This window comes from Oncorhynchus tshawytscha, linkage group LG22 (assembly GCF_018296145.1).
Source record: "Oncorhynchus tshawytscha isolate Ot180627B linkage group LG22, Otsh_v2.0, whole genome shotgun sequence".
Taxonomy (NCBI): Eukaryota; Metazoa; Chordata; class Actinopteri; order Salmoniformes; family Salmonidae; genus Oncorhynchus; species Oncorhynchus tshawytscha.
Genome location: NC_056450.1, coordinates 8112879 through 8140587, shown reverse-complemented (window position 1 = coordinate 8140587; position 27709 = coordinate 8112879). Strand labels below are relative to the sequence as shown.

The following is a 27709-nucleotide window of genomic DNA, read 5'->3' as shown; positions in this document are numbered from 1 at the left end:
TCATCTAAAACCCAGGCTTAGTGTGGGGATCAAATCCCTGCATGATTGAGTGCCTAATTTCATTCACCATGCACGACAGAGCAAGCTTAGAGCACACAGGCAGACATGCGGGGACACACAAACACACAGGTCCGACTCCAACAAGCCAGCAGAGGATGATGGGGGGGGGGATTCCCTAGAAGCGTACAAAGTACTATGGGAAATTTTCCACGCTAAACCAGGTAACGGGAGAGAGGAAGAAGAGAAATGTGACAACACGACAGTGCCTTGGTGTAGGAAAAGGATGGGAGAGGGAGGTGGGGTGAGAGGAATGCCAGGAATTAGCTCAATTCCAATGTTCCCCCTTCTCCCCAAAGTGTGCACTCACACACTCAAGGATTTAGGGGCGAGTGCATTCATTGGATTGGTAAAGACTGAGTATCTGCAATATGTCTCACACCAGTCCAATGCTTTCAATCCCTTGAAGGGGAGTGCTTGAGTGAACAAGTGCACACTTCAGAAAGATGGGGGTGGATGGTGAAATTAGGCTGCTCAAGAGATAACTGCTTCAATTTAGCAGGCTGACCATCCGTCCCTGTCCTGGCTTGATGTTATTCCTGACAGCCTTGCCAACTGTAGCTAGGTCCAGGTCCAGACGGCTAGAGGTCTAGTCTCACACGCCAGACACTTATGTGCTGTGTGCTATTTGCCTGTGGACCAGGTTACATTCAGTCGGACCACCAGACACCTCAGACCACATGGCCAATCTCTCTCCTCTTCACTTGTCCTTCTGACCACGGCTGACGAGGAAAACGTCACAATCGCATCACCGAGTCGATGGGAAAATCATTAGGAACCAGCTCAAAATGTGACACCACACTGGAGATTGCACTTGTGGTTGTCCCTGTCAACTCCAGAGGACCGCATGATGAATCCTAGAGTGATGCTGCCAATCAATCAATCTACCTTCATGGGTGAATGAATTAGAACGATATTAAAAAATGCCCCGATCAAAACTCCACTCACTTTCACCCCGTCTGTCCAAGTGAATGGTCTTGGATTCTAGCATTTTAGCATAAATCAAACACCCATCCCCATACTTCTGAAGTCACTCATTTATATCAGACTCTTGGTCCTGTCAGTTCTCTCAGCAGTGAGTGTGGCGCTGAGATGAGGCCCAGACTGCAGATCAGTAGTACTGCAGGCATATAGTCACTGTCTGTGTGACATGATCAAGGGTAAAGACAACACAGCTGTGGCTGGAGGACTCTGTCATATCTAGTTGCACCAGCCCGTCTGAACAGGACCGAGCTAGCCTGGTTCCAGACCTGTTTGTGCTTTCTGGGCATCATCACGGCGTGACAATGCCCAAAGGAGTTGGGAAGACGGCACAAACAGATCTGGAACCAGGACAGGGTTGATGTGAGATGGTGACAGCTCCGGGCGAAGTCAGCCCACTGCTGTTCTCCCGCTGCCTGGTCTGTGCTGCTCCACTCTTTCCTTTCCACAGCCAACCTTCCTGCTCCACTAACACACAGCGAAGGCCAGACAGGACTGAGGAGCATGATAAATATACAACACAAAATAACCGTTTTTCCTCTTATGCCAATGAACCAGTTACAAAATGTGTAAAATTGCGATTTTATCTGCTTGTGGAGTGTTGACTTCCGTGGCCTTGTGAGGATGGATTCCAACTGGTCCCACACCGACACATTCATGATCTTTGGAAAGGTTCACCATCACTGGTTCAATTTGATCTCCCAGGGAAATCTCAAAACACAATTCAAAGGATGGCCAATCTTCAGAAAGAGATAATCCACATAATGAAACAATCGTCTCCAATTTGCATCAGTGCAGTGACACACTAATAGAAGAGTAACTACCTTTATGATGATGGTATAGTATGATTGGCTATAGTTTGTTTCAGATGACGGCTGAGATAGGTTACATATAAGAATTGGTAAAAACCATGTTAAAAGAGACAAATGGGACTCAATTTTATGCATTTATTCATGTAGTTATTTCACTGATTCAAAGGCTCAAGGCTGGGTCAGCGATTTAATAGCCAAAAATACTCTAGATTTTGTGGTTAATTTCTTTATCATCTGCTTTCTTCACTTGTTCTCTTCATTTTTTTTGGACCATCCTTCCATAAAAATGCCACAACTTTGAAAAGTGCATTTCTTCAAAACTTCTTTTTTTCTCCTTCTTTCCCCATAAAAACATTTCCCCCATCTTCAAGGCTTATGAGGTCACAAATTCGCAAACAAGAAACAACCAACATTTTCCCCCAAAGGTTTTATAACCATCCTGTTCAGACACACAAACAACCTTCTCCTTTTTACACAGCCAGAGAAGAACAAAAAAGATTAAACATAAACTCCCAAACCTTTTGTACAGAGAAATCAAACTAAACAGAGAAAATGTATTTTATATTAGTCCATGTTTTTATCCTCTGAATTCACTCCCTCTCAGGTTTCTGGCATTTTAATGTGGGAGGGGAGGGAGATTCACACATACCAGGTACAGGTCTGTGTGTCTATTGACATGAAGCTCTGTGTGTAGTAAGTAATATCAGTCAGTCAGTCCGTCCATCATACCACGCTGCTGGTCGGTCTGTTTCTTTATATGGATTACGAACCAGTTGTATGTCTAGAGGCCATTTTCCCAACAAGTCACCCAGTAATGTCAATGATGGTGCGTCTGTGTGTCATCAGTTTCAATCTTTCAGAGTAGGCAAGATAAATTGTGTGTATATGTTAAGAGTCTCAGTGTGGGTAGGTCTAAGCCAGTCCGAATCCCTCTGAGCATTCCTGAATGGCCAGCAGCAGCATGTGTCTCAGTTTCTCGTAGCTCTCGTAGGCTGGGAGGTCCAGCTGGTTAAAGCTATATAGGAGAGAAGGAGAGGTTAGGCAGGAATCAACGACAGGAATCAACAACAACCAACAATAGATTGGATATTTTCACTCAATACATGAATGCATGGGGTGAATCTCCAGTGTCTCTTCCCCTCAAAACATCAGGGGAAGATAACATAAGAGCACTTCCTTACTTCCCATTTTGAGGAGGACATGAAGCCTAGACTAAGGACTTTTTGATGTTGTGTGTACACTTGTGTTATTTACCAGGTGTGAGCCGTGTGGGTGTACATTTCTTTACCAGGTGTGAGCTGTACATTACTTTACCAGGTGTGAGCTGTACATTACTTTACCAGGTGTGAGCTGTACATTACTTTACCAGGTGTGAGCCGTGTGAGTGTACATTTCTTTACCAGGTGTGAGCTGTACATTACTTTACCAGGTGTGAGCTGTACATTACTTTACCAGGTGTGAGCTGTACATTACTTTACCAGGTGTGAGCTGTACATTACTTTACCAGGTGTGAGCCGTACATTACACCAGGTGTGAGCCTTTACCAGGTGTGAGCCGTACATTACTTTACCAGGTGTGAGCCGTGGGTGTACATTACTTTACCAGGTGTGAGCCGTGTGGGTGTACATTTCTTTACCAGGTGTGAGCCGTGTGGGTGTACATTTCTTTACCAGGTGTGAGCCGTGTGGGTGTACATTTCTTTACCAGGTGTGAGCCGTGTGGGTGTACATTTCTTTACCAGGTGTGAGCCGTGTGGGTGTACATTTCTTTACCAGGTGTGAGCCGTACATGGGTGTGAGCCGTACATTTCTTTACCAGGTGTGAGCCGTGTGGGTGTACATTTTTACCAGGTGTGAGCCGTGTGGGTGTACATTTCTTTACCAGGTGTGAGCCGTGTGGGTGTACATTACTTTACCAGGTGTGAGCCGTGTGGGTGTACATTTCTTTACCAGGTGTGAGCCGTGTGGGTGTACATTTCTTTACCAGGTGTGAGCCGTGTGGGTGTACATTTCTTTACCAGGTGTGAGCCGTGTGGGTGTACATTTCTTTACCAGGTGTGAGCCGTGTGGGTGTACATTTCTTTACCAGGTGTGAGCCGTGTGGGTGTACATTTCTTTACCAGGTGTGAGCCGTGTGGGTGTACATTTCTTTACTTTACCAGGTGTGAGCTGTGGGTGTACATTTCTTTACCAGGTGTGAGCCGTGTGGGTGTACATTTCTTTACCAGGTGTGAGCCGTGTGGGTGTACATTTCTTTACCAGGTGTGAGCCGTGTGGGTGTACATTTCTTTACCAGGTGTGAGCCATTTCTTTACCAGTGTGGGCTGTACATTTCTTTACCAGGTGTGAGCCGTGTGGGTGTACATTTCTTTACCAGGTGTGAGCCGTGTGGGTGTACATTTCTTTACCAGGTGTGAGCCGTGTGGGTGTACATTTCTTTACCAGGTGTGAGCTGTACATTACATTTCTTTACCAGGTGTGAGCCGTGTGGGTGTACATTTCTTTACCAGGTGTGAGCCGTGTGGGTGTACATTTCTTTACCAGGTGTGAGCCGTGTGGGTGTACATTTCTTTACCAGGTGTGAGCCGTGTGGGTGTACATTTCTTTACCAGGTGTGAGCCGTGTGGGTGTACATTTCTTTACCAGGTGTGAGCCGGTGTGAGCTGGGTGTACATTTCTTTACCAGGTGTGAGCCGTGTGGGTGTACATTTCTTTACCAGGTGTGAGCCGTGTGGGTGTACATTTCTTTACCAGGTGTGAGCTGTGTGGGTGTACATTTCTTTACCAGGTGTGAGCCGTGTGGGTGTACATTTCTTTACCAGGTGTGAGCCGTGTGGGTGTACATTTCTTTACCAGGTGTGAGCTGTACATTACTTTACCAGGTGTGAGCTGTGTGGGTGTATATTTCTTTACCAGGTGTGAGCTGTGTGGGTGTACATTTCTTTACCAGGTGTGAGCCGTGTGGGTGTACATTTCTTTACCAGGTGTGAGCTGTGTGGGTGTACATTTCTTTACCAGGTGTGAGCTGTGTGGGTGTACATTTCTTTACCAGGTGTGAGCTGTGTGGGTGTACATTTCTTTACCAGGTGTGAGCCGTGTGGGTGTACATTTCTTTACCAGGTGTGAGCTGACGGTAAGCGGTCGGTGGAGCGGTCGTCGCGATGGATCTGGAACTTCTGTATTCCGTTCATGCCCTCCAGCGCGGCGAAGCCCTGCAGAGGAACCTTGGACGTGCCCGTCACGAACTGCAGGAACTTGGCTCTGTCCGCCTGGTCGAAGGAACGCAGGGCCCGCCAGAACCACTGGATCTGAGGTGAGAAACGGTCAGGGTCACACCTACACTACACAGACCAGTAGCACACAACCAATATTAATGAATAATATATAATACAACCAATAGACCCATCTGGTATGTATGACATCATTGGTACTGGGTTGTATTCACCAGGCACTGAACTACAGAAAACAGACTGCAAAAGGGAGGGACTACCTGAAACTTGTCCAATAAGATTGCGTTTGCTGTTGCTAAATTATACTACATTTTGCTCTTACGAATACGACCCTTGTGTCTATATGTCTCTGTATGCACTTGTATGGAGCTGGACTGGTACTTGTGGTACTCTGTGTGTGTCTCAACCTGTATGGAGCTGGACTGGTACTTGTGGTACTCGGTGTGTGTCTCTACCTGTATGGAGCTGGACTGGTACTTGTGGTACTCGGTGTGTGTCTCTACCTGTATGGAGCTGGACTGGTACTTGTGGTACTCGGTGTGTGTCTCTACCTGTATGGAGCTGGACTGGTACTTGTGGTACTCGGTGTTGGCCTTGAGGTCGTCTATATCTATAGTGGGCAGGCCAGATATGAGCAGCTCCAGCTCCTGCTCTGTGAAGATGGAGATCAGCCTCTTGGGGATGATCTCGTAGAAACCCTCCAGATAGGCTGACAGCTGCTTACGTATCGCACCTGCAGGAGGAGGAAGAGGGAGTGACCGTGTAGACTAACACACTTACAAAGCTACCATTTTACACAAGTAGTACTTCACTACAAGACTTTCAGCCGTGCAACATTTGACAACATATGCGCCTATTTTACAAGGTTAACTCTAATAACTGTATACCATATATAAAATATGTATATTACTAATATGGGTGCTTGACTGGATGTTCACAAATGTACTTTTAAATGCTGGGTATCTGTAAAGCACTTTGTGACGACTGCTGATGTAAAAAGGGCCTTCGAAAGTACATTAGATTGATAAATGTGTCAGGTTTCTATGTGTTGGTGTTGTATCGGGTTCTCACCAGTCATCTTCATCTGACAGACTAGGTGGACGTACTCCTTTTTGTTCTCCTCGGTGACAATGATGTTGCCTCCGTTAGGCTTCAGGTCCCGCACCTCACACACACCAAACTCCTGGACCTGGAGGGGGGGAGAAACGGGGAGGGAAGGAGAGAGCGAGAGAGGATGGAGAGAGTTCAGCAGAGCCGCCACAGAATTAAATAGAATCTATGAGGGGTTCACTGGCGAAAGCGAAAAGATAAAAAAAGGTTATTTTTAGTCATGGCTGGCATATGTTAAGTTATTAAAAATCTGAGACTTGCCCATCTTGAGGCACTCAGTCGCATAATTAGCAGTTTTCTGAGTTTTGTTAAAGGGACATTTCCAGAAGTTCAACTTCACATTCATCATGTCCGGCACTACCCCGACCCAACGCATGTGAAAATGGCGAGTTTCTATGTTTTGTATTAAAAAAATAATTTTTTTCCTATGGCATCTTGTGATTTCAACCAATTAGTTGGCAATGCCTACTCGTAATTGGTTGAAATCACATGATGCACACCAGATGATGCCATTGGGAAAACCTTTTAACACAAAGCCCAATTTTCACATGCGTTGGGTCGGGTTAGTGCCGGACATGATGAATGTGAAGTTGAACCTTTTGGAAATGTTCCTTTAATATAGAAAGAGACGAGCGCACACACACACACCGACACACACGAACGTACCTCAGTGCTAAACGTCAGCTCATAGCCCAGAGTGGAGACATCATTCTCCAGCAGGTAGACAAGGCCCTGGAAGAATGGGTAGTCCTCACTCTCCATGTCTGTGTACCTGAGAACAACATAACACCGGCAGCTAAATCAACTACTGAAACACTCCACAAATTAACAAAACCTCTCTTGCTACGTACAAGTACATCTCAATGATCTGAACACCGTTTCCCTTAGTGGGACAAAATAAAAAGTGGTATTGAACTGAACAACAGTTCACAGATGAAGGGTTATACTGAGTACATGTCATTGTATCTGCAGCCGAGAGGTAAGGCGCAGGAACCGCGTGTGAAGTAGTGTGTGTGTCCACAGCCCCCCTACCTGACACTCTTGCCCAGGATGTGCTTGTAGAAGCTGCGTGTGAAGTAGCACTCCAGTAGTCGGTTGTCGTAGACGGCCTTGGCCACCACGCGACCTACGAACTTGAAGTAGCTGAGGTGGTTTGGGTTGCAGTGGGACGAGGGGTTAATGGTGTAGGTGACCCTGTCGCCGGGCGATGTGCGGAACAGGGCGTACATGGCGTTAAACATCTCCCTGGAGATGATCATGTACCACTCTCTCAGCAGACCTCCTGCATCCTGACCCTCCTCCCCTTCAAACACTATGTACCTGGGAGGTGGGGGGGGAATGTAGGTCAGTACACTTGACTGTCATTCTGTCATGTGGAGAAACAGGCAGAGAGATAGAGAAAGAGAGGGACATGAAAAAAAGACAGATGGAGAGAAAGACAGAAACCATAAGAGACAGAGGAAATAAGAGTCCCCCGTTCCTTACAGTCTGTTCTTCATGTCCTCGGGGCTCTTGCGGTGCAGCTCTCTGTAAGAGTCTTCAAAGACGTGGTCCCTCCTGACGTGGACAGCCATGTCCTCCTTCCTCAGACCCTCGTCCAGACGCTCCAGCTCCTGACGGAAGTATCTGGAGGGAGGGAGTGAAATTAGTAAAGAAAGAACCTACAATGTTATCATGAGAGAGACACGCTCCACCTAAAGGACCAGTGTTCGACCTGGAGCGATCCAGGGTTGTGTTCATTAGGGCAAGCAACTGTATTGGAAGTGTTTTGCAACAGAATACAAAATTAGAGCTTGTTTATTGGACAAGTCCAGGATGTCCCTCCCGGTTTCATTCTATTGTCTTCCATTAGGTGCCTAATTAACACTAAAGAAGCCTGCCTTACTTCCGCTTGACGTCAAAGTCGAGGATACGGATGTAGTCGACCAGCACAGCGAAGGGTCCGTCGGCCAGGTGGGTGGTGGACTGACGCAGAATCTGGTTAAGCACGGTGCGGTGAGTCTCTGTAGAGGCAATGAAGGAGGGAGGGAGACAAAGGGAGAGAGAAAGAAAGGAAACATGTCAGTCGCATTTTAGGTCTTGAATGATTCAGGCTGAATCTCAACATTTTCCTTGACTCCTCACGTCTCCTCTCCTCGTCACCAAGGAAATCACTGAAGGAAAATATCTGCTTTCCTTTGACGTTTTGAGAGTCCGGGAAGGAGAGCGGATGCAAGGGAAATACATGAGTCACCCCCTGCTATACCCTCCCATCGCTGCTCTCCAGTCCCAAAACTCACCGGCAAAGCGGAGGAACTTCTGTGTGTCGGGAGGCAGGTTGGAGGAAATGTGCATGGAGGAGGGTTCCCTGGAGAAGAAGGGGTCCAGAGAAGAGGGGGTAGCGGGGGTGAGGGGCGCAGGGGACAGGGGGGGAGGCTCATCTTTGATGTGGGACAATTGGCTCTCCCTGGTGTCCCTGACGGGGGCTTGCTCTCCCTCTCTGTGGCGTGGACCAGGAAGAAGGCCTCCACTGCCGGCTGAAGAACTGAGGGAGAGAGAGAAAGAGGAGGGTGAGTAGACTGCTGAATTCAAGTACCCAAACTCGTCCAATAACACTCATTTTCATTTTTAAAAGTCTTATTTTTACCATTTTGTGGCTATTAACAAAACCCAGTTCCAATGTTTCATTGCCTGAGTGTACAATCAATACCACTACTTCTTATACTTTAAGCACATTGGTTCAGGGAGAGGAACATATAGCACCCAGGAAGGTGTAGTAAAACAGTTTGAGGTTTACTACGGTTAACACATACCCAGAACAGCGTGCTGATCATGTGACTCCTCCAGTTCCTTCAGGCACTCCCCGAGCATGTCCCACAGCTCGTCTAACAGAAGCTGCTCGCTTAGCAGGGGGAGGTCTGGGAGACGCTCCTCTGTCTCGGATTGGCCGTTGCCTTCTTCATCTGCATAAGAGAAGGAAATACAAAGCACACGTTAGACTAACTGAACCATGTCAAATTATACCCATGGTATTTATACCATGGTATTTACCTTATAGTTCAATTGGCTCTGGCTGCATTCCAAGTCCTATTTTTTTAGCAGTTGTGCCGCACATCTGACGATGCATCGTTTATCATATGAACATGGGTCCTGAGACGTTAACATCTTCAGGTGTTATGAGATGTAATAATCTGTGCAGTGTGACTGCAATTGAAGACGTCCTGGAACGCACCCACCGTGTGTTGTGGTTAATGGCCCAATGCAGCCATTTTATATCGACATTAAGTACCTTACTGTAATACATTTCCATTCAAATGGGCAAAAATAGTTTTTTAGCATAAGAACTTCCTCAAGCAATAATTTCACTAGGACTGTCTGGGAATGGTCTGAGCGGGAGGGGAAAACCAGCTGTTATTGGCAGAAAGGTCTAGAACTTTTTGTTATTGGCCAATTAACCAATTTACCGCATGGTGACATCACCATAGAAAGACGAAAGTACCGCCCATGCAAACCTGCTGATCAGAAGATCCGGTGTAGATTTTCCACCAGCAACCATCAGGAAATAACACGGATCAAATGTTCACACACTTTAACAGTGTTCGTTTCTTCAGCCGTTGTACAATATGATGCAAAACACAGGAAAAACTTTACGTGATTAGTGTTGCCGTAGTTTAACGGCAGTCTTACCCAAGGGTGCAAGGTCCTGCTCCAGAGGGGATGGCTGGTCTACATCCATGGGAGACTCATCCCTCTGGGCTGCCTGGGGCTCCGACACTGACCCTACCTCCGACTGGAGAAGAAATGGTAGGGGGAGGGTAGGATGACAAAAGTAGGTGCAGAGAGAGGGAATATTTGGGCAGATGGGAAAAGCGAAAGAGACAGAAATGTGATCAATATAAAATGGCAGACAGTTTACTGGAAAAATGAGTGTACCATGCTGATGCATGATGACATTGACATCCTCATAAACCTGCAGACAGAGAGGGGGTGACTGGGAGGGGGGCTAGAAGCATGAAGCCATGACAGCTAGCCAATACAGACCTCATCACATCATACAGTAGAGAAAGCAGGCAGCACCTCCATTCCAGAGCTGGCTTCAAACACTATTTGAAACCTTCCAAATAATTTCAGCTTCTGTTCTAGCCTGCCTGGTCATTCCAATACTGAATGCAGTGGATATTTGGCTATCTCCCATCTCAGTCTGTTTTCAGCTTTCATCATGTCAGCGGTATGGAGGTTGTCGGTGTGAGATTGCGGGCTGTACGATAGGCTGATTTCAAATGCACCGATGGTGTCAGTAGCAGTGTGTCGGTATCCGTGTTTGGAGTAAGATCAATATGCATGGAAATGTAATCGATAGTGTGAGCATATGGTGAGTATGAATGTAAATCAGACCTTGGTTAAAACAGTATTTGCTTTATTTTAAATACTTCAGCTACACTTGAATGAGCGTGCCTGAATGGAACCAATGCTAAAAGTGCAAAAAACACCCATCTGGTACTATTTGAACCCAGGTCTAATGAATAAGCATGTAGTCAGTATGCATCATTTAGTCAATAGCACACAAATGTGTGCTTGTGTGGATCAATAGGCATGTAGTCATGTTTGCTCAGAAGCAGCAGTAGTCGGTCAGTGCGTGCGTTGCGGCCCATCATGCTAACCGTTGCAGCGCTCGCCGTGCCGGGGGCAGGGGGGGCAGCGGCGGGGGCATGGGAGGCAGCCACGGAGGATCCGGCGACAGAGGCGGAAGGCGGGGGTGCCTGCTGGAGGCGGCGTGCCCGCTGCCCCTCTCTCACCATCTGGATGATGGCGTCAGCCTCGGCTTCAAGCTGACGTACCGCTGCCTGGATACTGCTGGCAGAGCCCAGACTGGTGGAGCCTGGACACACAGGAGACCAGTTACATAACACTGACCCAGAGCAGAGAAAATCTAGACTAGAGAAGCTGACATTCCTGATTAAAATCAGGAAAATAACAACCTTGCCAGAGAAAGCTGTCAACCAGTCATGTCTTTTTTTTGGTCATTTTTCATATAATTTCTAAAATGAACAGACTGATGACTCTAGCCATTCCTATGAATGATTTTGCCATGTGTACGTGGGAGCGTGTGTAGTAGTGTACGGTTGTCCTACCTAGTCGTCCGGTCTGCTTGGCCTTCTTGTTGGCACGGCGCGTGTCCTCTCGTAGTTGGATGATGACCTGCAGAACCCGCAGGAAGAACTTCTGGGTGGACGTCTTCGAGGTCAGGGAGGACATGCAGGGCAGCTGCAGCTCCCGCCCGCCCAGCGTCCGCTTCTGGGCTGCCACGATCACCACGCTCTCCGAGCCGTCGAACCTGCGCCCCCGCCAGCACGCGAGGACAGGCGACAAGGCGAAGTACAGTCATTATACAGAAACAGACCAGTGGTAGAGTAGTAGGCAAAAGATGTGGCTTAAATGATCAGACAGACGGATTGTCGAGTAAATGAAACGCTACAATTGCCGCCTTGCATTTCTTAACTTTTTGAGCATAATGACCATGTAAAACGAAAATAAAGATATTATTTCCGTTTCAAGCCTTGCGGTTTTCCTATTTCTTAACACCGTGTGGGTCTCTATTCTCCCACCTGAAAGTGTGTGTCGTATTTAACCAATCCTGAATAGGTCAAGTTGACACTAGGAGAGAACCAGTGATGACTATCCATTAACATGACACTGTAATCTCCAGAGAGCCGTGTCTTTATGAGAGCTAAATGTCAACTTAATCACAAAGCCGCCTCTAAAAGGCTGCTCCAACAGGATACTGTCATTAATACTGTACATTTAGCCTCAAGATACTGAAATCCTCTACAAGTAATCACTTCAGTCTTCCTTGTCCTACTATGTAGCTACTTGAGTTAATAGACACTTAGCTTAATCTGTGTCTAGCAAACTGGCCTAACTGAAAACCCTACCTCTAAAATGTAAAGTGATGTTTAGTCTAGTAATTAGGACAATACCAGTATAGCAATGTTTTTTCCATGGCAAAAATTAAAACACGAAGCAGACCAAACTCTTAGTTTAAAAACCTTCTGTATCTAAAATATTGTGTGCTATAACTTTCGAGGCTGTTTTCCTTAAGACGTTTTGTTCCCTTTACCCGATAATAACGAGTATCACGATACTGGTATCACCCCGGCCCTACTAGGAGGTGGCTTAATCTGGGTCCAGAAATGCAGCTGGTACTATTTTCCTCCCCAGACCCCTCTCTCTTCACCTGCTAGAGTTTACCCCTAACCCCTAGCCATCCCAGAACTTCTCTCTTCACCTACTAGATTTTACCCCCTAACCCCTAGCTATCTCAGAACTTCTCTTCACCTGCTAGAGTTTACCCCTAACCCCTAGCTATCCCAGAACTTCTCTCTTCACCTACTAGAGTTTACCCCCAACCCCTAGCTATCTCAGAACTTCTCTCTTCACCTACTAGAGTTTACCCCTAACCCCTAGCTATCCCAGAACTTCTCTTCACCTGCTAGAGTTTACCCCTAACCCCTAGCTATCCCAGAACTTCTCTCTTCACCTGCTAGAGAGTTTACCCTCTAACTATCTCAGAACTTCTCTCTTCACCTACTAGAGTTTACCCCCTAACCCCTAGCTATCTCAGAACTTCTCTCTTCACCTGCTAGAGAGTTTACCCCTAACCCCTGACCCCTAGCTATCTCCGAACTTCTCTCTTCACCTGCTAGAGAGCTTGCCGGCCTTCAGCCTGGCAGAGAGGGAGGTGTCCTCGGCCGGGGCATCAGGTGACTGGGCGTCGGCCCGGGCTCTCCGCTGCTGCTCCAGGTTGTACTCACGCAGCTCAGCCAATAATGTGCCTAGAGGAGAGAGGGGAAGACCACCAGTGGTCACCAACCGGTCGACGACAAAGCCTTTGCGTACCAATTTTTTTTGTTTTTTTTGTTTCGGGCTGTTGGCTGTAAGTGCAACTAATTCAGCAGCGCCGGGAAGGCAAAGTATTCAAATTTTGAACCATTTTCTCAACCCCCCTCCTCCCAAAAAAGCTCATTATTATGCTCACTCAGCTGTGCCTCACAAGTAATACAACAAATGATCTATTACCAGTGGGCTCATATACCTACAATTTTGAAATATAATTTCAAAATGGTCTGAGAATAACAACGTTGGCAGGGAAACTCAAGCATAGCCAATATGCAGTGATAATGTATTGGGCTGATAGCCCACTGCACAAACCTCCTTGCTACAGAACTGTTTTTAATTGGTTAATGCTGCATAGGCATAAACTTAAAACAGATTTTTGACTCTACTGGGCATTTAAGTAAAATCTTAAAGTGACAATGAAACAAACGCACCCATTGGTAGTGTCAGCTATCTCAGGCTTTGAATAAAAACACATTGAACGTGTATTGAGTAGTCTACTGACGCATCTGTTTGCAGTGTGTATCCCAGGTGTCTAGCCCATGAGGCTAGTAGACAGCACGGTGTGTGTGTGTGTTTGTACCAATCTGTTTGCAGAGTGTGTATCCCAGATGTCTAGCACCACTCAGCAGCAGACGGAGCACAGTGTCTCTGGTGGTTCCATCTCCTCTGGACAGCTGGAGCAGGATGTTGGCTGCATCCTCCAGACCCTCCTCTGAACACGAGTGACTGGTCAGCACCTGGGAAGGGGAAGAGTGTTATTCATTTCTTCCAAACGGAAGAAAACTGGCTGAAACCGGGAGGAACTTCCTAGGCTCTGGTCAAAAGGAGTGCACTGTAGGGGGAACACGGTGCCATTTCAGACACAGCAATGAATTGACCTTTGTGCCTGGGCACCTGAAAGTGACTTGGTGTAAGTTTCCCTAACTGTTACACCAACACATGCATCTAGCCACGCAGAGAGCGATTAGCTTCAGCAGTTAGGGAACCAGTGTTTGTTTTAGTGGTCATTCAGTACCTCGACAGAGAGCTGTAGTTGTTTCTCAGTGAGTCCAGTGGAGGCCAGCTTGGTGTCACTTTCAACACAGAGCACAGTCGCTCTATGCTTCCCTGTCGGGACAAAACACACGCATCAATACTCTCTTCCGCTATGGTGCGTTACCTTGTAGGGCGCACGTAGATAAACATTAACACACCCCTTAGTATTGATCGATGGGTATTATTTGCTGTGTATTATGTGGGAGCAGCAGCGCTTGTAAGACTAAATTCCCACCTGGGACAATACAGTTGATGTTTTTACATCCCACTCAAATAGAAAGTAATGTCAGTGCATTGCTTGTGAAGATGCTAGTTGTTCTCACCTGTGGCGCTGGCTCCAGTAGTGGTGGGTATAGAGACTATAGCTGTAGAGGTCTGGCCTGTCCCTGAGGACGAGCCCTGCGCTGCAGCCACTACCGAGGCCCCCGACACCACCCCGACGCCTGAGACCACCCCTACAGTGTTCCCCTGAGCAGAGGCGGAGACAGAGCCTGGAGCGGCGACGGCTGCACCAACGGTGGTGGTCTGCGGTGTTGGGTGTCCGGCGGGGACTTCCGTAGCCTTATTATCGGGCAGGGCGATGGAGATGAGGGAGAGGAGACGCAGTAGCTTCTCGGTTAGCAGGGAGGAGCGTCGTATCACTGGGTGGGACAGCATATTCATCAGCTGGCCCAGAGGAGAAGCCTCTAGGCTGAACTGAGCCCCATCTGCCTCCCCTCCCGCCCCCAGGGGAAGAGTCTTCATGGAGGCCTTGCCTTTCCTCGACACATTCATGTTGTCCAGCTTCACCAGCAGGTCCCAGAAGTCGGTAGAGATGCCAAGGGACTGGGGGGTGATGGCCACGCCACAGGCGCCCCCACCCAGGGAGTTCTGGGCTGAGGAGGGGGTGTTGGAGGAGGTCTGGGTGGATCTAGAGCCTCCTCCTGCTGTTCCGGTGACGATAGAGGCAGCAGCACACAGACGGGAGTCTAGTTCAGATGTGGAGGAGGAGAGCAGGTCCTTACAGCGCTGCTGGGTGAAGTGACTGGGGAACACCTGGAGATAGATAGGAGAGCAACACATAAGGTTAATGACCTGGACTAACCAAGAGACACACACATTACATTGACAATTCACAATTTCCCTGACATTTTCAAACAAAAGCTCTGGTCAACTGGCAGTTAACCATCAAACACACCATTCATAAATCAGCACAGAGTTTTTGGACCCCCAAGATGAATGACTGACAGACGTGAGCAGTGACGTGTTCACCACCCATCCAGAGTACGAAACAGTCTCCTACCTTGGCCAGTTGGATAAGAGTATCCAGTACGTGCCGACAGACCACAGGGGCGGCCTGGGGGTGGATGTGTACGGTCGACCCTCCTCCCCCTGCACACGTCATCCCCGCCGCACCCCCCTGTACCCCTCCTCCCAGGGTCCCCCCGGGCCCTCCTGATGTCCCCCCCGCAGAGTGCCGGTCGGCATGCTTCCGTCCCGGCGCCCGCTGGATCTGGAAAATGTTTGTACGGCATCCTAGCGCCGCATCCATGGAAACGGACAGCCAAGAGAGCTGGGAGGAGCTACGAGACTCTACCCGGTTGAGAAGCTCCAGAGAGGAGGAAGAGAGGGAGGCGGAAGCGGTTGCTGCGGTCGTAGACCCTTTACTCCCTCCGTAACCTCCCTGACCGCCGGCAGTCCGCTTGCCTCTGGCGTCTTCCAGGCGGGTGGTCTCGACACAAACCTCACTCTCGCTGCTGCGCTGCAGGATGGAGAGGAGACTGCGGATGACCCAGCCACGCGTCTGGGAGTGGTAGCACAGGTTGCGGAGCACGCGGTGCAGACGGCTGGTGTTGAGTTTGGGTTCGTCTACGAAGAGGAGGACTAGGAGACAGGACAATGCCTCGTGATCCAGGAGCAGACGACCCCGCAGACGCAGCAGAGAGTCCACACTGGAACTGGACGGTCTGGGGAGAGGACAGAGGACAGGTTAGATGGGAGCTTGTCATAAGATGTCATACACACACACTTTAAACAGACTCATCTCTCACAGACTTTATCCCCACACCAGTCCTCGCCCTCTCACCTGCTCTGGTTGGCCCCTCCTCCCATTTGGAAGGTCCCGCCTCTCTGCACGGCAAGGCGGGTGTACTGTACCCCTCGGTTGCCCCCAAGGCGGCTGGTAAACGCAGGCGACCTCAAAATGGCTGACAGGGCCGAGCTGGAACTATGGCCGAACAGCCTCTCGTGCATCAGCTGTCTCTGACGAGCCTGGTGATGTCAAATTGACAAAACATGCAATCATATAATGACTCCATATATTATGTAGCCGGAACAGAAGTTGATCATTTTTCTAATTGTATTTTTTGAAGTTATTCTATGCAAGTTCACTTTTGTTACTTGGTGCTAGTGTGAAGTAAAACGTTTGAATCTTACACTCACCTCCTGCTCCCGGCGCAGCGCGGCTGCTTCGGCGGCGATGTCCGGGGGCATGACAGCCAGCACGCTGTCCTCCATGTCTTCTAGGACGGAGCGCCGCAGCTCCGAGGGGAGGGTCTGGATGAAGGTGACGGGGTCCAGGGGAGTGTCGCCTTGCGTGGGCTGCTGGGACAGCTCTCTACGCTGCTGTTCAGCACGTTGTTGGGCCAGGACCTGGGGAGAGGAGAGACCGATGAGAGAGTTCTTTAATTAATGATCCCAATTTTGAAAAACCGTATTAAGGCTTTAAAGCATTCATTAAGTCTTCCTAAGGCCACACAGAGGCTTCAACAGCTTGAGTATAATGGAAATGTTAGGTGTTAGACCAAGATCACTAAATCTTCCCCTCTACACTACTCATAAACATGTACACTACATGGCTCAAAGTATGTGGACATCTCATTGCAAAACCATGGGCATTATTACGGAGTTAGTCCCGCCTTTGCTGCTTTAACAGCCTCCACTCTTCTGGGAAGGCTTTCCACTAGATGTTGGAACATTGCTGCAGGGACTTGCTTCCATTCAGCCATAAGAGCAGTATTGAGGTCGGGCACTGATGTTGGGAGATGAGGCCTGGCTTGCGGTCGGCGTTCCAATTCATCCCAAAGGTGTACGATGTGGTTGAGGTCAGGGCTCTGTGCAGGCCAGGCAAGTTCTTCCACACCGATCTTGACAAACCATTTCTGTATGGACATTGCTTTGTGCATGGGGCATTGTCATGCTGAAACAGGAAAGGGCCTTCTCCCAAACGGTTGCCCAAGTTAGAAGCACAGAATCGTCTAGAATGTCATATGCTATAGCATTAAGATTTCCCTTCACTGGAAGTAAGGGGCCTAGCCTGAACCATGAAAAACAGCATCCACCAAACTTTACAGTTGGCACTATGCATTGGGGCAGGTAGTGGGTCTCCTGGCATACCTAAACCCAGATTAGTCCGTCAGACTGCCAGATGGTGAAGCGTGATTTATCACTCCAGAGAACGTGTTTCCACTGCTCCAGAGTTCAATAGCGGTTAGCTTTACACCACTCCAGCTCTAGCTTGGCATTGCGCATGATGATCTTAGGCTTGCTCCTAGACATTTCCACTTCACAATAACAGCACTTACAGTTGACCGGGGCAGCTCTAGCAGGGAAGACATTTGACTAACTTGTTGGATATGACGGTGCCACGTTGAAAGTCACTGAGCTCTTCAGTACGGTCCATTCTACTGCCAAAGTTTGTCTATGGAGATTCCATGGCTGTGTGCTCGATTTTATACACCTGTCAGCAATGGATGTGGCTGAAATAGACGAATCCACAAATTTGAAAGGTGTCCACATACTTTTGACCATGGAGTGTATTTAAGCTAAATTTTAAGCCCCACATAGATAATTTACAAGACATAATACATAAAAGGATGATTATAAGGGTGATGTATTTTCGTTCCTCACCTCCTCCTGTATGGCGGGTGGCAGGGCAGCCAGGAACTCAGGGCTGACTTCTGTGACGCCGGGTCCTCCTCCCAGTACGGGGGCAGTGGTGGAGGGGAGGGTGGCGGCGGCAGGGGGGCGTGCTGGGGGTCGGATACCCAGCTGGTTCTGGAGCACCTCGCGACGGATATCCTCTGGAAGAGCTGCCAGGAAGGATGGGTCTACACCCTCTGGTAGACTGATGCCTGGAGGAGGAGGGGGGTGAGTGTAGGGCTCTACTGTGCATGACGTAACACAAGGGTGGCCAACTCTCCCTCTGGAGATCTACGGTGTATGCATGCTTTTGCTCTAACAATCGAGGTCCAATTAAGGTCCTGATGAGCAACAGGTGATTAGAAGAACCGTGTGTTTGCATCGGGTTGGAAAAAATGTGCTTTCTCCAGGAGGAATGCCCACCACTGAGGTAGAGGGGCCAGATAAACCAGCCAATGAGACTCTTCTTACCTGCCAGTGGGTCCTCATCCTCATTGCTGGTGGATGGGAAGGGCTCTTCCTGGATGGCCTGGGATTGGCTGTCTGCGCTGTCACTCCGGGGCATGGTCTCTCCAGGGGAGGAGACAGAGGTGGAGCTACAGAGGGGCAAAGTATGAGCGAGGGAGACAGAGAGAGCTCATCTTCCCCTCAGAGTTCCTGCCTAGATCACATTAGATCTAAACAGATCACATTGGTATAAGTAATATGTTACAGTAGTAGCTCCATCTCGCCCTCTGATAGGTTAGGTATAATTTTGTTCATGTTTGATATACACCTATCCAAATATTTTACATCTAGAGAAGTGCCTATAGGAGCTAGGGTTTGAATTTGGAACGTATCGTTAGTATTGTCCGCCAAGACCCTCACCCTGACTCCCCGTCTGTCTGCCTGGCCGTCAGTCCGCCGTCTCCACTCCCTGACAGCTCCTGTGGCAGATGGACAGCCTGGGTGGGGTTGGGGACAGGCTCTTCCTGCGTGGCAGAAATGGGGCTACTGGTATCCATGGGAGACCCTTCCAGTAGTGACAAGCCCACCGCTGCAGGCTCAGCGGTCTCCACGATGTCTGGACTCAGGGAGGCTGGGCGGAGAAGATCGGGGAGAGGAGAAGAATGAGTGAAAGAAGTGGGGAGGAAAATATGGGAGAAGAGGGGAAGAGAGAGAAGAAAAATGGTCAGTTAATACACTAAACAACTATGCATAGTCTGACGGCAACAAAGTGGTTGCATGAACACATATGCTCCGTTGCAAAATCTACACTAGCACGACACTTTGAAGCAATGTGTCGTTAGCCATGATTAGGGCTTTGGCAGTCATGACATTTTGTCAGCCTGTGATTGTCAAGCAAATAACTGCCCGTCTCACAGTAATTGACCGTCAATTAACAAACCCATTTACCATCTCCTGGCTTCCATGCATAGCCTACAAGTCACAAATGCAAACCTTTGGAATATCTACATTTGATAAAGTCTAATAAATCCATGTAATATAGCCTACACCGTCACAATAAATCAATTAGCTATTTTAGACGGGTCTAAAGAAGCATGATATGAAGAAAATGTAGTCCATTTCAGAAGAACAGAATAGCATACACTGAGTTGTCCTTATGTTAGGCCCTGATGTGGCTGTGCCAAATGGCTGTGGGCTACACTAGTTCATTTAGTAGACAAGATTTGCTTCGAATTCTGTGGCATTTTATAGTATGAAGAACACAACTGAATAAAATAAAGTATATTTTCTCCAAACGATGAAGTGCAGCTATTCTGCGTTGAGCTGTTAAAATTAACAAAGAAACAGCTTCTTCTATATGCTATATGCTTAATTTAGAGTTAATTATGCAACCAAAGTTGCTGTTAAAAGAATGGATTAAAAATCACATATGCACTTAAAGGGATGGAAGACTTTTCCCGTGGTTTATTTTCATGCCAGCCAGGTAGGCTATACTCCTGTTGTAAAGAGAAGCAATGTGCTTAATATTAGGAAATAAATATAGTATGGCTAGCCTATAGAAAGCTGATGGGATCCTCTTTTTAAAAGAGGCCATCACTCTGTTTTTTCACATAACTGCATAGCCTATAGAAATGTTGCACAACATGAGCTTGTGGGCTCTCATGAAGTGTTTGATTAGATTTTCCATTTAATTTGCATTCATGTCAGAGTGATTAGAGGGACAATAGAGTGCTGAGTACCAGGCAGTTATCAAGTTTGGTAGGCTAATAATGACCATCAGCAGCATCAGAGCTTGGAGAAGCCTAATTACTGTGACTAACTGGTCACTTGGAATTTGACCGCCATCATAACTCGTGACCGCCGGTGTGGCGGTAATACGGTCACCGCAACAACGCTAGCCATTATGGCTATATTTAAAAGGAGACAGCTTAGTCAACAGCATCACTGCAGCTACATGTGTGCCCTTACTGCTCATCAGTCACTCTGTGAAAGAGGGTGCATTCGTTTAGCTACCCTGGTGCCCTGGATGGATGAGACCAACGGAATGGTCTCAAATGTGCAAATTCCACCAACCGGTGCGCTGGGAAAGCTAAAACGAACACACTTCTTACAGTTTCAAAGTTAGTCTACCTTCCCTGCTTCCATCCATCGCTCCTCCTCTCTCACCAATAGTGGGCACCGGGGACATTTCCATCTGTGACGCCTCCACTTCGCAGGTCGGCCTATCGGATACCGCCGCAAGGGCAGGAAGACCGGCCCCTGCCAGGGCGGCCAGTGAATTGGCATGCGACTCGGCCAGGAGCAGGTCTGCGATTGGCTGGTGGACCTGCTGGCTGATGGCAGTCTCCAGGGAAACCAGGGCCTGTTCGTGGGGGGCGGGGGTTGTGGGGGTGACCTCTCCTGAGGGGGGAGCGGTGAGGAAACCATCCGAGACCCGAGGAGGGTCCAGACACGACACACCACTGCCCTGGGCCTCACCTTCTAAGTCAGGGGGAGACAGAACAGAGAGAAGTTAGACAGAGTTTGGGAGTCCTAGGTTCACTTGATCTCCCTCTGATGGAACAACACACAGGAGGGATGAGTCAAACTCAATAGTGAGCTATAGGTTCACCACTACAGTAGTTACATCTAAAGTACAGAAACAGGTCCTACAGGTGTGCTAGTATTGGAATAGATTAAATAAGGGAAACTGACTGGGGGAACCAAGGAGAGGTTTGGGGAGCACCGAGTTCGAGGGGTACAATGCTATCAATCCAAAGCTTATTTTTTCCTGGGTGAGATTGCTGAGAGTTGGGCAGCACTGAGGAAGGCAGTAAGTTGTATAGTTATCTCCCGTACGGGGCGCACTATCCTGATCCCCAACAACAACACAACTTACTACCTCACCACAGCACAGCCACAGAAGGGTATGGGTTCCACATGCACGGTGTTTCGTATAACAGAAGCACATTAGGTTGCAGAGCAACATCATGGTGTAGCTCACTTGGTAGAGTAAGGCACTTGCAACGCCAGTGTTGTGGGTTCGAATCCTACGGGGGACCAGTATGAATATGTATACACTCACTACTGTAAGTAGCTCTGGATAAGAGCGTCTGCTAAATTACTAAAATGTAAATGTAACTACATTCTCAGTAACATTTCCCCCCCCCAAGTATTAGTTGCAGAGTAAGTGTCCAAGCCAAGATGTCAGTCCCGTGGTTTCCATGGTAATAGGGTCGTCTTGGCGTTGCCGTGGGAAAGACAGTAGACTGTATAGTTATCTCCCAGATCTGGTGTGATCCTAAAACTATACAAACTACTACCTCAACCCACAGCACGCTACGCTGTGTCCGTCTGTCTGTCTGCTGGCTTCAAGAGGGTCCAGACAGAGGACACTTAGTGGGCCAGAGTCCATTCAAACATGCACAGAAAAAAGACAGAAAAAGTGAACAGGAAGTTATCTGGAAAGAAAGGATTCACTTTCGCAAAAGGGTTAAAAGTTCGCTTCAATCCGGTAAAAGCACTTGCACTCTTACAAAGAAATTATACTTAGTATAGTGTTCGCATTTAAAAACAAGGTGCCAGTACCAGCAGTGGTCTCTCCAGCCGCACCATTGACCGTCCCCAGTCCCGAGCCCTGTAGACTCTGCTCCCTGGCCTCCTCTCCTCCTGTCCTTCTGTCGTTCTGCTTAGCCTCCTCCTCCTCCGCCAGCTGGCGTCTTTTCTTCTCCCTCCTCTCCTCCAGCTCCTCATCTCTCAGGGTCTCCAAGTGTTGCAGGATAGGAACCTTCACCACTGGGAATGAGAGAGATGGGGTTAGAGGGATGGGCTGGGGTGTACACTGTGTGTGTGCGTGCATCTATAAGTCTTCATGAGTAACTGTATGAATCAGCAACAATGTGAGAATCACGAAAAATCATTTTCTCAGTAGTCCAACAGCAGACTTGTAGAATACTGTCGTACCTGCTACACAGTCGTGCATGCTCTCAGCGTCCAGTACTTTACACTCATCAGTCCATCGGGTTAAGGCAGTGGGGATACTGGACAGAGTGCCTGGAAAGATACATATTTGAAATGAATTCAACATAATTCAATCAAAGCTTGGGCTCCCAGCACAGACTAAGCACCTAGGGACAGTTTCCAATAGATTCAGCCTTGTTCTGGACTCCTACTCCAATGACAGTATTTCTTAGTCCAGAACTAGAGCTAACTTGGGTCTGGTAAAGAGGCCCATATAGTAGACTGGACTGGTGGACAGCGAGTGTCATACCTGCTTGTCCTCCGGTGCTGCTCTGCTCGTGGAAGAAGTCGTCGAGCAGCTCGTCGTCGGAGCGGGCGATGATGTGCACGTCCTCGTTGCCCACCAGGAGACGTGCGCGGCCGCGGGACTGCAGGGGCAGAGAGCTGGACAGCTGCAGGATGTCTGCTGCAGCACTGGGACCTAGCAGTCTGGAGGGGAGGAGAGAGAAGGCACATACACATTTAATATACAGCAGTTGATCATCTTACACCACTGATACATAAAAACTCAACACACTTAAATCATATTCTCTTCTAACGCACCGACATGAACAAACACTTTCAGAACCTATGACCGTAGAAATGTATATACGAGTACAGCAACTATAATCAATACTTTGTTTTTGAGGTACGATTGATTTAGCATTTGGGGGACTATTCCATTGGTTCCTTTGTACGTACAAAATCAAAAGCTGCTTAAAATGTTTGACAGAATCTGACCCATGACCTAGGGAAAGTCCCATTCATTCATTGTAGCATCTCCATCTCACCTCTGCAGGATGAGTGGAGGGTTGGGCTGTCTGTTCCCGGGGTAGTGGACGTGTATCGTGTGGCCCGTGTTGGCGGTGAGCTGGCGTAGCGTTCTCTGGCTACGACCCATGCCCTGCGCCAGGCGGTTGTTGGTGCCAGCTCCGCCCAGCGTTAGGGAGCCGTGGTCGGCGTGACGCACCATCAGGGGGTGAGAGCTGGGAATGTTGCCTGGGGAGGGAGGGATGTCAGCTGATGGGAACACGATAAACAGAGAGAACAGTTGCAGACATTAGGGGGAAACGTAGTGACACAACCCCGTCATTCTACATACTGCTATATGGCTATTATAATATAGGCTACGTAGCTATTTGTAAATCTATGTCTTTAGTGTTAGTTGTTCATTAGGATTTTTTTTTTAAAGAGACAACCTACTTTGAGAAATCAGGGCCCGTATTCATAAAGCGTCTTAGAGTAGGGTGCCAATCCGGGATCAGTTCGGTCTTTTAGATAATGAATATATGGACAGGGGGAGCTGATCCTAAATCAGCACTCCTACCCTTGAGACGCTTTATAAATATATGGGCCCAGTTCAATAACATAGAAGCTGCCTTCTAAATCTATCCATACATTCAAAACAAAGACTATGAAAAACAAAGAGGAATAAAAACACCAATATGACTCACCGGTGGTGGAGAACATGTTGTCAAACTCTATGATGAGGTCATCGTCGCGGTCAAACCTCTCGAAGCGAATGTGTGGCGCCGCGTTGATGTCTGGGAAATCTTCATCCAGCTCCATCTCCGAACCTTCATCATCGTCATCCTCATCTCCTTCTTCATCGTCCTGAGAAACAGAACATGGCATATTTAGACTATTTTTTCTTTCTTTACACTTTATTTTTTCCATTACAAAACTAATTTTAAAGTACCATTCGAATGTGACCAAGCCGGTTCGAACCCAGGTGTCCTGTATAATAGCCCGCTAAGCCGGAGCCAATGCAAATCCTCACGACTAAGACAAGGTAACTGAACACAAAAAAAACACTCCTTCCAGAGTCTTCAAACTCTTCACCTGATCCTCCTCCTCTTCCTCTTCTTCCTCCTCCTCTTCGTCCTGGCTGTCTTCTTCATCGTTGCTGCCACTGGAGTCCTCCTCCTGCGTGTGCTCCTCATCCTCAGGCTCCAGGATGTTCATAGAATCTAAGGTAGGAGAAGACGGAGAGGGGACAGTGAGCGAGACCAAACCATCCAACACACTTGAACTCTTTTCACCCTAATAACCCTATTTAACTAAATAAAACAAATTAAATAGATATTTTATGTATTTTTTACGACAGAGCCACGCCAAGCTGTACTGTGCTGGCTAGGTTACGCATACGCCATAATTGTCAGAACCATGTTGGAGAGGATAATGCGAAAATAAAATATCAGAACCAGCACTTACCTTCTCGGTTGGCCTGTAGAGTAGAAGCCTGACTGATATTGGAGGGTGCCTCATCCATCAACACGTCCTCTTGTGATTCATCCTCACCACTGCCACGTCCCACTGAGTTACAGAGCAAACAACCAATCAGAAACAAGATGATGTACTGCATGTGCCCGCCCCTTTCTTCTACACCATCCCATTTCACTCTGATGAGTCCAGTGGTGTATTCAGACAGGTGAAACATTAAAGTAACATTTGTTTTCAAAGTTTATATTCTGTTAACTCGTACCCAATTCTTTTTATTGACTCCTATACTCATGTGGCCAAAGCGTAAATCCGAGGAAAAAAACACTAACAAAACCCAACTCAAACTTCTCTCAAATGATTGCCATTTCCCCCTAGAGGATGAGATCATCCTCCTGAGGATAATGAGCTGGCCGGTCAGTGGTCTACAAGAATTCATTTTAAAAAAATGAATAAATCTGTCACATTTAATAGAAATCTGGAAAGACATTTCCTTTTAGAATGTTGCAGATAGAGATTTAATAGAGGTGAAATGAGACCCCAATTCTGTTCTAGAAAATGCTTTTCTAATTCAACGGTTTGTAACGTTTTACCCTTTTCAACAGACGCCTGGATTCCAGACGCCCCGCTTACCGATAATGGAGCTATTGACGGCGCCAGCGTCTCTCTCCAACAGCTCGTCTATCAGATCCACCAGCTCGTTCTCCACCTGCATGGCCGTTGTGCTGAGCACCTCCGGCTGACCAGCGATGACTGCCGTGTCTCCCTCCGTCTCTCCGTCCATCAGGTCACTGTCTGTCCCCTGGACCCTGTGACTGCCCTCCACCAGAGTCCCCTCAGCCTCACCAGAGTCACCTGCAAAGAAAATGGATTCAGTGAGATGAACAGTAAGCCAAGAACAGTCTAAATGTGAGTTTCCTATATCCCTGTGGTTCTGGGGAGCATGTGGGTGTCTGTGTGTAATGTGTACATATTTGTTACTACATGTGTGTATGTCTACTGTATGTATGTGTTTGAGTGCAAACGTGTGTGTGTGTGTGTGTGTGCGCGCGCATCACCTGTGGTACCTTGTGTGTTGCTATTGGAGTCCCTGGCGGCTCCCACAGTGTCGTGCTCAGCCTTGTTCTTGCTGGATCCCCCCTTCCCTCCAAACAGGCTGCTGGGCTGGTTGACGATGCGGGACAGAGTCTCTAAGGGCTTCAGAGCTGCATTCACTGTGTTTGCCATGTTGGGACTGAGATAACAAGTCAATGGTGAGAAAAACATTTCTTTTTTATTTATTTTACCCCTTTTTCTCCCCAATTTTGTGGTATCCAATTGGTAGCAGTTACAGTCTTGTCTCATCGCTGCAACTCCCACACAGACTCGGGAGAGGTGAAGGTCGAGAGCCATGCGTCCTCTGAAACACAACCCAACCAAGCCGCACTGCTTCTTGACACAATGCACATCCAACCCGGAAGCCAGCCGCACCAATGTGTCGGTGGAAACACCGTACACCTGGCAACCTGGTCAAGCGTGTACTGCGCCCGGCCCGCCACAGGAGTCGCTAGTGCGCGATGAGACAAAAATATCCCTACCGGCCAAATCCTCCCTAACCCGGACGACGCTGGGCCAATTGTGCGCCGCCCCATGGGCCTCCCGGATGCGGCCGGCTGCGACTGAGCCTGGGCTCAAACCCAGAATCTCTGGTGGCACAGCTACCCTTAGACCACTGCGCCACCCGGGAAACCGAGAAAAACATTCTCAATGGAAGGAAGAGATAAGGAGACATTCAGCGATTTGACCACAAGATAGTTGAGAAAATATGAAATCTATGCAAATTTAAGCAATGCGACATCACAATAACCAATTGGGGGGGGCACTTAAGCCAGCTTTGGCACCGTGCAAGACAAGCTACCAGTCAACGTGCTGTTTTGCATGCTGTTTGGAAGAAACACCCACAGGGGAAGATTTCCCTGATGCCTTACTATAAAGTAGTAAGCAATATGAATCCTTTAAGAGGGTGAGTAAGGGGTTTATGAGGATCAGTGGTGTGTGTGTGTGTGTGTGTGTGTACCTGGACAGATCGAGGCTGTGCGGTACTCTAGCCAGGTCGTTGACCAGTCCTTTCTTGAGGAAGAGGCGTATGATGTTGTTCATGCCGTTGTGCTGCGTCTTGGCTGCTGACGTGCTGTAGAAGCTAGAGGTGGACGGACACGACTCCATGATGGTGCTGATGATGCACATCACCGCCTGGAGCCTGGGGGGAGAGAGAGAAAAATGGGGAGTTTTCAGTGAAGCCTAGACACACAGGGACAGATAAAATGCATAACGAATGCACTATGAATCTGTCCATTAGTCAAATACATGATCAATTTCAACTTTTGACACACATCAAAATGACACATAACGGATGGTAAATAATAAACTCAGCAAAAAAAGAAACGTCCCCTTTTCAGGACCCTGTCTTTTAAGGATAATTCGTAAAAATCCAAATAACTTCACAGACCTTCATTATAAAAGGGTTTAAACACTGTTTCCTATGCTTGTTCAATGAACCATAAACAATTAATGAACATGCACCTGTGAAATGGTCATTAAGACACTAACAGGTTACAGACGGTAGGCAATTAAGGTCACAGTTATGAAAACTTAGGACACTAGAGGCCTTTCTACTGACTATGAAAAACACCAAAGTAAAGATACCCAGGGTCCCTGCTCATCTCCGTGGAGGGATGATGACTGCAGATGTGGCCAGGGCAATAAATTGCAATGTCAGTACTGTGAGACGCCTAAGACAGCACTACAGGGCGGACAGTGGCAGACCACGTGTAACAACACCTGCACAGGAGCGGTACATCCGAACATCACACCTGCGGGACAGGTACAGAATGGCAGCAACAACTGACCGAGTTACACCAGGAACGCACAACCCCTACATCAGTGCCCAGACTGTCCGCAATAGGCTGAGAGAGGCTGAACTGAGGGCTTGTAGGCCTGTTGTAAGGCAGGTCCTCGCCAGACATCACCGGCAACAACGTCACCTATGGGCACAAACCCACTGTCGCCCGGACCAGACAAGACT

General features: G+C 48.0%; 1 protein-coding gene and 1 long non-coding RNA gene across 3 annotated transcripts in view; one reads left to right on the top strand and one right to left on the bottom strand.

Moving 5' to 3' along the window:
• Positions 1-1971: 1971 nt before the first annotated feature.
• Positions 1972-27709, bottom strand: part of LOC112221503 (E3 ubiquitin-protein ligase HUWE1-like) — an 82591-nt gene continuing 56853 nt past the window's right edge. Inside the window, 35 exon segments of the mRNA XM_042303641.1 lie at positions 1972-2865; positions 4967-5157; positions 5631-5812; positions 6151-6268; positions 6856-6961; positions 7222-7509; positions 7675-7815; positions 8075-8192; positions 8469-8648; positions 8651-8713; positions 8982-9131; positions 9856-9958; positions 10830-11047; positions 11301-11503; positions 12866-13001; positions 13646-13802; positions 14081-14172; positions 14424-15135; positions 15383-16046; positions 16166-16350; positions 16522-16731; positions 17989-18212; positions 18472-18596; positions 18868-19078; positions 20578-20928; positions 22015-22221; positions 22390-22479; positions 22697-22875; positions 23217-23445; positions 23880-24039; positions 24268-24395; positions 24640-24741; positions 25279-25500; positions 25713-25879; positions 26702-26884. Coding sequence (XP_042159575.1) covers positions 2763-2865; positions 4967-5157; positions 5631-5812; positions 6151-6268; positions 6856-6961; positions 7222-7509; positions 7675-7815; positions 8075-8192; positions 8469-8648; positions 8651-8713; positions 8982-9131; positions 9856-9958; positions 10830-11047; positions 11301-11503; positions 12866-13001; positions 13646-13802; positions 14081-14172; positions 14424-15135; positions 15383-16046; positions 16166-16350; positions 16522-16731; positions 17989-18212; positions 18472-18596; positions 18868-19078; positions 20578-20928; positions 22015-22221; positions 22390-22479; positions 22697-22875; positions 23217-23445; positions 23880-24039; positions 24268-24395; positions 24640-24741; positions 25279-25500; positions 25713-25879; positions 26702-26884 — 6898 coding nt within the window. The 3' untranslated portion in view covers positions 1972-2762.
• On the top strand, positions 4026-4798 carry LOC121840438. Of its 2 annotated transcripts, XR_006079625.1 has the most exons (5): positions 4026-4145; positions 4193-4294; positions 4326-4495; positions 4536-4603; positions 4706-4798. It is a non-coding gene; the product is annotated as an uncharacterized LOC121840438 (long non-coding RNA). The 2 variants fall into 2 exon arrangements; XR_006079626.1 differs by lacking the exon at positions 4536-4603 and having other exon boundaries at positions 4706-4796.